At 47.4% G+C, this 10421-nt stretch overlaps 3 protein-coding genes across 3 annotated transcripts; 2 read left to right on the top strand and 1 right to left on the bottom strand.

The window, feature by feature from the left end:
• Positions 1-1903: 1903 nt before the first annotated feature.
• On the bottom strand, positions 1904-3952 carry F4807DRAFT_435306 (RTA1-domain-containing protein). Its single transcript, XM_047998879.1, has 3 exons — positions 2883-3952; positions 2654-2828; positions 1904-2594 (listed from the first exon to the last, which is right to left on the bottom strand). The coding sequence occupies exons 1-3, from the start codon at positions 3342-3344 to the stop codon at positions 2200-2202; spliced, it is 1032 nt and encodes a 343-aa protein (XP_047851836.1). The 5' UTR covers positions 3345-3952; the 3' UTR covers positions 1904-2199.
• Positions 3953-5186: 1234 nt separating this feature from the next.
• Positions 5187-6730, top strand: F4807DRAFT_183992 (alpha/beta-hydrolase). The gene is made up of 3 exons (XM_047993604.1): positions 5187-5468; positions 5528-6269; positions 6324-6730. Exons 1-3 carry the CDS (start codon positions 5282-5284, stop codon positions 6382-6384), a joined length of 990 nt encoding a protein of 329 aa, XP_047851835.1. The 5' UTR covers positions 5187-5281; the 3' UTR covers positions 6385-6730.
• Positions 6731-7276: 546 nt separating this feature from the next.
• On the top strand, positions 7277-7894 carry F4807DRAFT_462764 (uncharacterized protein; the record flags this gene model as incomplete). The annotated part of the gene is made up of 2 exons (XM_048001874.1): positions 7277-7757; positions 7827-7894. 2 exons carry the CDS (start codon positions 7277-7279, stop codon positions 7892-7894), a joined length of 549 nt encoding a protein of 182 aa, XP_047851834.1.
• Positions 7895-10421: the final 2527 nt, after the last annotated feature.

The following is a 10421-nucleotide window of genomic DNA, read 5'->3' as shown; positions in this document are numbered from 1 at the left end:
CGCTTAAGAGAAAGGGACACGGGCATCACCCTTGAATTTTTACGTAGTTGTCTTCTGTTTCACGAACGTCTACCATGATGAACTGCCGCGATCTTCATATCAATTTATCACTATGAGGAATTTGAAATATTTGGATTCTTACTAGGTTGGGCTCGCCCCTAATAACCCCTTTTATAAGTGGGTCAACTTCCAAGGTTCCTAGAAATTGTGAAGTGGAATTCCCAAGATGCTTGAAAATTACGTTCCATACAACAAAACAAGCTTTATCAAGGCCTTCAATCATTGATAACTTTTCTCAATTAATTTACATAGATAATCATTACCTATAGGAGGTATTAGAGTACAAGTTTCTTGCTATTTTAGCTACGGACAAGGGTGCGAAAAAGTAAGGGGTAACAAGAGGGTTGACTAAGATCTGGATTTTTATTGGACGATACCTATAAAAGATCATATTGTACATGATTCCGGTAGAATAGTACGTGAATTGGGTATATTAGAAGAAGATGGTGTTGCCTACGCGAATAGGAGGTATCGATGGACTGACGCTAATGAGATGCATTGCACATACACAAGCGCCGGCAACTGTCTTCTAGTCTGGTGAACATCTTTAGGTAACACGCTGACACATTACCATACACACCGCTAGCTTATACCGCTATCTTCCGAACGCATGGTAAAGGTGATTGGAACGGTGGCTTATGCAAGGGATGGAATAGCTAACCTCCATTACCTACCTCTCGGAACCCCAATCCTGAAAACAAGCATTTACCACTGAGCAGGATAGGCTCTTGTCTAGCTCTAAAGACACAATGCTACCCGCCCTTAGTGAGTCTTACATGTGAGTCATTTTTCTGTGTCTCCTCATATCCAATGAACTATTTTGTATGCCGATACAGAAGTAGAAGTAAGGGCGGGAAACTTCTCCTTCAACATTACCCGCTCGGCATAGACTAGGTGGGATTCTAATTCTCTATTGGTGAGTGGTAGTTGAATGGGCGCTTCATATCATACCAAGCTGGTTAATGGTTTTCACTTGAAAGTCGCCCAGGTAGGTACTGAGGAACAAGTTGATAGTGGTTGTCCCACATTCAGTATTTAATACTTCTCTTTGTCCTGGGTTGCGTGAGTAAGCGCTCTACGTATGTATGGGTGTATAAGGACACCAATGGGAATATTCCATCGTGATCGCCGTGGCTTAATACCTGTCACATCACAGAGAATATTAATTTTGCATGGATACAAAAGCAAACAAAGCATTAGCTAGCCCAGGAACAAGATGGTGTCAATGTGTACCAGGGTACTCGTACTAACCTTAGCAAGATCCGGCGCCTAGTCTTCTCCATCCCAGAGGTAAATCCCCAGGGCTCACACAAGTGATCCCACCTTATGAGGCAAGATTAGCGGTAGGAAGTAAGATGGGATGAGTGGGTTCATTTTTAGTTGGTATTCCAGCCCCCAGCATAGTAGGGATCTAACGTAGGTAGGTACAAATCGACCGGCACCTGGGAACTTAACTAAAATGTCTCGGATGGACTAACGTTACCAGCAGTATTCTGTTACTATTCTAGGCCCTGACGCAAGAATACCGATCTATTCCCGCTGGAATTTAAGGCTGGCAAGTGGGATACCACGATAGCGGGTGTTGTTGATGATTTAGGTGAAATCATAGCACAAGTCTTAGTTTTACTAATTTCTTGTTAAGACAATATCTAACGATCTATTAACTCCAAGACTTAATACAGATTATACATAAGGTTTGCAAGTCTCACTTATAAATCTGTTCCAAAAGAAGCATGAAAAAGAGTACCTAGTAAAACATAAAAATTCATTCAGTAAGTAATCTGGCGATGTAGCAAAGTCATAATCTAAACAGACGGATAACCCTATAACACCAGCCTAGCCTGATGTGGCAGTTTCTCGATATACCATATCGCAAAAGAGTTGAATATCCTCAACGCCAAGATTCATAATCCAAACGTAGCTCCTAGACGGAAATCAAGCGAACGACACCATGGCGCCTCTGAAGCCAGGCTTCCCGAAGCCATGTAAGTTTTTAACGAAGTCATAGTCGGCTTTCTCTCCGGGCAGCCGTCAACCAAGTCACATAAACCCCCTATAACCATCCCGGATTCCTACCGAGATACGAGACTCTGATACGAGTGTCGACCCCTTCCACTCGCGAATATACCAAAGTCCCATTCACCACAAAGCGTCGCTATCAACCATGCTCCTCTGGGGAGCGGGTTGTATCGGATACTGCGATTTCTTTGGTGAATGGGCTTGCCGGGAAGACCTGATGCTGGACGAATAGTAAGTCGGACTATTATGAACCGAGGGTTGTTCGTACGGGGCCGGTCGAATCGGTCGTAGTGGTGTTTTGGAGACCCTCCGGGTCATCGTCTGAGGCCGCGAGTCAGGCAATACGCGTCCCGGGAAGAATACGGTCAGGAGTATAGTAGCGAGGAGCACCATCAAGCCGTCGAGAATTAGTAGAAGTATTTCGGACTGCGCGATTGAGCTATCGTATCCCTCTGCAACTACGACGAGTCGATAAGCTGTTCGCACGACTAGCAGGAGAGTAGCTAGCGAGAATGCTATGTGGCGTGTGAGTAAGCGTGCTAGGTCTCCTTTATTAGCTTTTGTGTCTACCTACCAAGTAAGAAGATCTTGAAGGACCCGCTGTTGTATATCCCAGCAAACTTGATATCTAACGTATGGTGTCTCGTGCGGACGGCGATCGCAAACAGCATAGCGTGGAAGATGAAGATAGCTAGCGCGACAAGTTGGATCGCTAGTCCAACAACGAGGACACGAACACCTGTGTCAATCTTAATGGTCGTCAGTCAATAATACTCCAATTCCCAGGAGGACCACCGACTTACATCTCCCGAATCATCTCGTATCGTAGAAACGATCCCCCCAGCCAACTCGAGTGCAGCTGATATAGTCAAGAGTGCGTAGAATAGGTAAGAAAACCAGTCCGGTCTCCACGAGCGAAATTCCTCGCCATAGACAGCGACGATCTGCGGCATGATAAGGAACAAAGCGGCGCAGATAAATGTTGGGCCTATCACTGTCCCAATTATGAACAGGATGAAATAGCTTCGGTCATTTGGGCTGCTGTGCAACAGAACTCGACCAATATAGCCCACCACCTCCAAGGCAAGCCCAGTGTCTACGGTTGCAGCGAAAATGGAGCTCTTATATTTAATCCCCAAGGCGAAGGTGACAGGTATCAGAACGGCGAATAGGGCGAGAAGGACCGCGTTTCCAGCGAGAGAAGGCTCATATGTGAGAAAGACTCGCGGGCAATAGCCCGAGGCACAATCCGCTGAGCTAGCCATGTCGCGTGGCTGTCATCGCACTCGCTGCTTAGGTAAGTTGATTAAAAGGGAAGAGGAAGTCTAGAAGGTCAGGGAGGGGACAACCTGACGACAGCCAGCTAGGTTCTATATATGTGTTCGAGATCAACACTTAAGTCTGTCGGTCCCGGGAACCTGGGAAGGCAACATTGAGGGCGCTTGGGGTAGAGGAATACATCGGGTGAACCATCATCATGCACCGGCCCGAGGTGAATCTGCTCCAATCGTGAGCCGATGTAGCAATGTAGGACCCCATCTGCTTCCTACAACCTCCAGAACCCGTGTTACTCGTGTTGGTTACTCTATGTACTGCCTCCCCCAGATTAGTGAAGAGATCGACATTGGTAGGGCATACACCAACAGCCGGCCTACAGCAAACCCTATCTGAAAGGCCCCCGTCTTGGCCCGATCTATAGGCCAAGTTAGCTCGCTTGTGGCTCCCATACTGCATTTATATATTCATACCGCGAGACATAGTGGAGGGGAGAAGCATAAGTACAAGAGCATGTGGGCGATAGTGAGCGAGCGACATTGAGTTAGTGGCTGTTGGATTTCTTATTGCATTGAGGAAACGACCTAAGTAACGTAACCTGCGTAACTTAGCACCTCAAATACGATACAGAACTAGGCTTGCCCACTACTTAGGTCACAGCAATTAATCGTCCCTAGGGTCATAAGTTTTGCAGATACCTAGATAGGTATGGTACCTAAGTAGGTGCTGGGTGAGAGGTAGGTAGCGAAATTTGCGGACAAGGCTTTGGAAAACCCCTCTCGATGTTTCTCACATCGGAGTTTGTGAAATGCCCAATTAGCAATAGTAAAGGATGGCCCTGATGGGGAGGGTTGACCCGACGCTGTGGTTCGACCAAGGGCTCCTTGTCAGAAGGGGCCAATCACAAGGGGAATGGTATAACAGCGCGGTTAAAGCCAGCACGTCTATGGCTATTCTAGACGAACCCATGTTTCCTTAGCTTGATCTGCAGCAGGCTGTACGTAGCAGTGCCCGAGGCCAGGCTGTACAACTTCGCTTGATATAATCAAATCAAGGAGGAACTGTCCAGCGCTACCCTAAATGTTTAACTGAGAAGAAGTTGAGACGAATTCTGAAAGGTGACAGGGCGCTTTGTCGGCATGTCCTGTACACAGGAGTGATCAGAGTTGAACAGAAGCGAGATAGTTTGCCTGTAGAATAAGGCAATGTCGGCAACTCATCACAGGAGCACAAGCAACGGACTCCTAGCCTACTAAGCCAGCCACATCCACAGAAAGACGTGATCCACGGTAATTGACGCCCGGAGGCGCCTGATTGGGCAGCTAGGGTTTTTGTTTGCTTGGCTGTTGGTGATAAAAATGCCGACTGCAACTCTCCGTAGTCGATTTTGAATGGAATAATCGTAGATCACAAACTAGTAGACGCGAGAACCGCGTGAGGAGGCGTGTTGATGTCCTCTTAGTGTCAATTCGCAAGGTTCATATCGTCGCTACATGGAGGGCACAGGGGTAGAATGGTACGATTTTCATGTGAATTGAGGGATCCCCATGTTTGTCAGTGGTGTAGTCTAAACTTGTTTAAACCTTGGAAGAAGAAATTGAATGGTGATCGAGTGCGGCAGGAGGTTGAACAAGATGCGACCGTTTATGCGGCCCATAGCTCCTTCATCGTGAATCGATTCCTGCCAAGACCCGCCTATCGGTGGAGAAGGGGCAGGAAGTCCCGGAGAGCTCGGACCATTTTAAAGTTCTTACCAGCTTACCTAACCCGCGATATGTACTTAGGTACTTACAGTACAATATACATGACGTATGTGGATACAACATGAAGCTGCCAATGTTTATCTTCGGATAATGGATAACGTAACCAACCTGTGAATCAACTTCAAGCCAAAGCACTCGAGAGGCGAGGCGTTAAGGATATAGCAATGAGCCTATATCGATGTGTTACAAACCATCGGAACGGACTATTTACTATATGCGCTCGCTCGGTTTGGGCCACACCATGGTCACTCGCTCGGGGGTATTCTACTGAGCGCAGTAAACACGATCCTAGGCTCAAGGATCTCGGAAAGGAAATATATAATGAATATGCCGCCATTAAAGAGCATTATGGTACGACTTGCTTGTGTCTCAGGAGGCTATTCGGATTTCAAACTAACATATGGCATTAGCTACTCCAAAGCACCCAGTTGTTCTAGCACACGGATTATTGGGATTTGCGGAACTTCAGGTCGTTGGGGGTTGGCTCCCGGCCATCCAGTATTGGAGGGGTATCACCGATGCCTTGAAGGCTAACGGTGTCCAAGTCATCACGGTAGCGGTACCGCCGTCCGGCAGTATCCAGCAGAGAGCTGAGAAGCTCGCTGGTGGGATTGCCCAAGTTGCGAAGGATAAGAGCGTAAACATTATCGCACATTCAATGGGAGGCCTAGATGCTAGATACATGATATCCCATCTCCAACCTAAGAATGTCGATGTGCGCTCCTTAGTCACCGTCGCATCCCCGCATCGAGGGAGCGCCTTTGCGGACTATTTACTCAAAGAAATTGGTCCGGACCATATTCAAAGCGTATACAAATTCGTCGAAGGTATAGGGGTCGATACTGGGGCCTTCGAGCAACTCACTCTCAAGTATATGACGAAGGAATTCAACCCAGAAACTCCGGATGACCCAAATGTTCGCTATTTCTCGTATGGGGCAAGGATGGATCCGCCATCTCTCTTTTCTCCTTTTCGACATTCACACAAGATAATTACCGATATGGAGGGCCCTAACGACGGCCTTGTCAGTGTTACGAGCTCTAGATGGGGCTCATACAAGGGGACTCTAGTTGGTGTAAGCCACCTAGATTTGATCAATTGGACGAACCGCTTAAAATGGACGTTGCAGAGGTGGATGGGCCAAGGACCATCGTAGGCACACACTCACTCTGTATTCATTGCTCACATGCACTAATCGATGAGTAGGTTCAATGCTATCGCATTCTACCTTGACATTGTTGACATGCTCGCAAAAGAGGATTTATGATTTAAACTGCAGGGAATACCTAGGTACGTACTTCCTGCCTATGCAATTATAAGTCTCGCTAGCTTGGGATTAGAGTTATGGTTGTCACGACTGACATATTCTACCGTCAATCCACAAACTCTCACATGCCGATCATCACTTAAATTCAAACTCCTTCGTCTTCAAGTTAATACTCGACATCGCTATATTCACGGCAATAGACGATTATTTTTCTTATTGATTTCACGAGGGAGTTATCTACTAAATCAATACAACGATCATGGCTCAGCCAACTTACTTGAGGTATAAGCAGAGCCTTATCACGATCAATGCCGACATCACTGTAGATGAACAGACACCCCAAGAAGCACTAGGCCAATTTCATTATCTCTGCCAATTACCTTTTGAGCTTCGAATGATGATCTAGGAGTTCACTCTACCGAGTGCCACAATGGTTCGACTGTCAAGTCCAATTAAAAACAGTCCCCCAACCCTCTGGCCTTTAGTCGAAGTTCCGAATCCGCCTCTACCAGGGCACCTTTAGAACAGGTTGCCCTTGCTTAGGCCACCTCCTCGATCCAACAAGATACCTGTCGCTCTTCATGTTTGTCACTTCAGCAGGAGTGTAGCCCTCCGACGTCTTATACTATTCCCTACCGGATTGGAGCTTAGAAGGGTCAGCCCACGCCGACAACGTTTCGAGTATGCTGGCATGAACGATATTGTTGAAATTGGCACCCTACCTACCCAGAAGGAACTGTTGGGGAAACTTGAAAAGCTTTCGAATCGCCGCTTCAATATGATCAACCGCCTAATCGATTCACTAGACATGCCATACGACATTTACAGCACCTTAAAAGGGGTAAAGATGCTGTATGACATAGGCTCTCATCATTTCTGTGTTATGATCGAAATGGATCTTCTGCCCGTCAATCCCTCTGACGGCGTCGTACGTGCGTCGTCCATCGAGGAGTGGTTTTTCGGCTCGAAGATAACCATTGGGCAAGTCCCCAAAGCTCTGCGATATTTCAACGCGCAACCAGCCGAGAAATGGAATAAAATGATGGAGTTCTACGACGGGGAGATTCCCCCTCCCAACGCCGAATTCCACGTATACTCGGATCCGATCTTCGTCTTGAAGAGCTACATTTGGTTACTTCATAAGATGGCAGGCGGTCCTAATCATTTCCATGATTTCAGCTTAGAGGACGCCCAGTACGCGAATGCTTACGGTATTCTGAACATCTTCGTCGCTATAATGGATGGACACGCCTGTCCTGTCTGTCAAATTCAGGTTCTTGACAATGTAAAGACGCGCTTCCCGCAGCTGTCCCTAGAACTTGTGGATATCGTCTTCCTAGTTATGCCATCCATGGGCTCGCTTATGCGAACCAGTGAAACAATATGGGAACCGCCGGAATCGATTCAAATCGAAACTTTAGTGGCTAACAATACATTATGAGGGGAATTTGCGTATGCCACTCTTCCGCTTTGCGAGGACCAGCGATTCGACGAACTGAAGCATGGTTAGGGTGTCGGTTGGGCTCGACGGCAGTTGGCTTGAAAGTTTGTCTATGCTTGGGTTGTCGGACGTTCACGTCACTGTCTGAACAGGGTTCTAGATAGAAGAAGCTCACGTCGCCAAGACAAGTATTTATAAATAACTCTGGGTTGCCTACTGCGCAGTGCTCATTCCTACATTACATATGCCTGAATAGCTGCCGACGGATACGAAAAAGCTAAGGCGATGCTAGCTCAGTTGATCGTAGGCAACTATCGTATAGCTCGCCGCTAAGGTCTTCAGCTAAGAGAAAACCACGAAACCCCCACTTCTGTTCAACAGAGTCTACCTACCCAGTGCCGTCGTAAGGGCCAGATCCAATAGCCGGCTCCTCCGGTCGACAGGGCAGAGGGCTGAGATGGTTTCGAGCGAGAACACTCGCATATAAGCGTATTCACGTGTCCGCGCCTCAACCCCTTAGCTGGCGTCCTATACCCTACCCATGAAGCCTCAGGAGGCGTCAAACATGCACATGAGTACATAACTAAAGTAGATATATGTATGATGATATAAAATGTCACGCTGTGTTACATGCATAGAAGATAGTACCTCCGACAGTGCGAATAATTCCCGTACGTACTCGTCGTAATGATATAAGAGGCAAGCGCGCCACCCCCGGATCCTAGCCAACGGTTTGCCACCACTTGAAAAGCCTAACACACACCTGGACATCCACATCTCTCTTTCATTTTTTTATAAACCTTTTTACTACCTACCTGCATACCTATGTATGGGGAAAGTTTTTTTTTTTTTTTCGAGACCGGGAGAATAGGCGTGGGGTTGGCAGAAAGAGCCGAAACGCAACTTAACCTTTCCGAAACACGCGCCTCGAGCGCCCGAGGCCCCACAGCTTCGGGCGCCTTCTGGCAGCGGAGGAGCTAAGCTAGTAACGTACATACGGCCGCGCGGGGAGGGGCCTTGGGAGAGGATTAGGTAACTTTTTTCGACGGCAAAATATAGGTATGCCGGGTGTTACCTAGGTATGTGTTTAAGGCCTAAACGTACCTAGGTAGGTAGGATACTAGGTAGAGTAGTAGAGTGAGTAGGTATGGGTAGATAGGTACGGCAAGGTAAGCAAGGGAGGTTCCGTGACAAGTAACGCTAGATTCGGAGGTGCCGATTTAAGGGTCCTAGATGGGGATTTTGACTGCCTAAGTAGGTACGCACCTGCTTGAGTAATATACGTACGGACTTGATAGTATTGTATAAGTTCGTGTTGTTCGTGGCCTCCTCGGTTTGTCGAAGGTGCCTCGTAGGAAAAGGGAAACGAGGTGACGTACCCTAAATGTCTATCCCCTTAAGAGAATTGTGATAGGAGTTACGCTGAAAGCAGTTCAAGGTTGAAGTTTTCTGAAACCTCAAATTCCATACGGATGTATATTGTTGTAGATCCAGAGTCTGGGTCAGTATGGATACCACCACGATTGATAGCATCGTTAGAACTACGTTACGTACCTACCTATGTAACTATGCACCCAAACTTAAAGTACGTCTGAAGCCTGGTTCAGGGGTTTAGGTGGTAAGAATAACACAGAACCTATTGCCTTATCAAAGAACACAACTCCGCTTCTTACTCTCTTAATTCCCCCTAAACTCCGCTGCCTCAGCTCGACCTGCGAAAACCCCTTTACCCTCTACGTCCATATCACCTTACGATTTCGACTGTACATACCTACCTAGAGATAGGTGTGTATGCAAGTAAACTCCACCCCTAGACGCCGGTTTCGAGAGAGGGCACCTGCGAACCCAGACGTACCATGTCATAAGCATCTGCGTACATGCCTGGCTACGATGCCTGTGTAACTCAACATGCAGGTGCGGTCTCTTCTGCCGGCGCGCCTTTACTTATCTACCTACCTAACACAGTTAAGATAAACTGCTTTTCTCTACGCTCCGGCTGCGCAGGCCCTCGGAGGGCACGGATACGTGCAACACACCTGATGGTATGGGAGGTCTAGATCGTCAAATCACCACGCGAGGCGTGAGAGGCGGGCATCGAATAGCCTCAATCCCAATTCAGCCTAGTGGCCAGCTTAGGTGGTAGCAGAAGTATGGAGATACTTTGAGCATGTCTTTAGGGGGCGACAGTGATGGCTGCGTTCCCTACCATTTAGGTTAGGTTGATACGTTGTTGTGCTCGCCTGATAGGTATGCTGATGAATTTTGTAGCTTCAGGGGGAGCTATGTGACGTTCACGTGCTCCTAGGGTTCCATCTGGTAGGTAGCATGGCTCTCGACCAAACTACCTAGGAGAGTGGGTGAACTGCGAAGCGCTTCATGATACTCTGAGCTGCCGGAGTTAAATGGACCCCTGAAGATAAATCGATATAAAATCGATAGTACTTGCTGAATCGGGTTCGGTAGCTGGTTTTTGCACGCGCCAGCTCCCATAATACGGATGGCTGGAATGTGACCAGTCACCAGTACAGAGGGAGTTCTTTGAAACATCCCTAGCCTTGTACAACGAATTTGCTGGCAATTCATCTCCATCGTTTCT

The sequence above is a fragment of the Annulohypoxylon truncatum genome (assembly GCF_022578515.1).
Source record: "Annulohypoxylon truncatum strain CBS 140777 unplaced genomic scaffold F4807scaffold_28, whole genome shotgun sequence".
Taxonomy (NCBI): Eukaryota; Fungi; Ascomycota; class Sordariomycetes; order Xylariales; family Hypoxylaceae; genus Annulohypoxylon; species Annulohypoxylon truncatum.
This window is presented reverse-complemented; position numbering and strand designations above follow the sequence as displayed.

Bases quoted from the DNA above. Each gene is read 5' to 3' on its own strand.
- F4807DRAFT_435306 (XM_047998879.1), bottom strand. From the start codon at position 3,344: ATGGCTAGCTCAGCGGATTGTGCCTCGGGCTATTGCCCGCGAGTCTTT. The intron at 2,829-2,882 runs GTAAGTCGGTGG...ACGACCATTAAG, and splicing joins TACGAGATGATTCGGGAGAT to ATTGACACAGGTGTTCGTGT. The intron at 2,595-2,653 runs GTAGGTAGACAC...CACGCCACATAG, and splicing joins CTTCAAGATCTTCTTACTTG to CATTCTCGCTAGCTACTCTC.
- F4807DRAFT_183992 (XM_047993604.1), top strand. From the start codon at position 5,282: ATGAGCCTATATCGATGTGTTACAAACCATCGGAACGGACTATTTACT. The intron at 5,469-5,527 runs GTACGACTTGCT...ATATGGCATTAG, and splicing joins CGCCATTAAAGAGCATTATG to CTACTCCAAAGCACCCAGTT. The intron at 6,270-6,323 runs GTAGGCACACAC...ATCGATGAGTAG, and splicing joins TGGATGGGCCAAGGACCATC to GTTCAATGCTATCGCATTCT.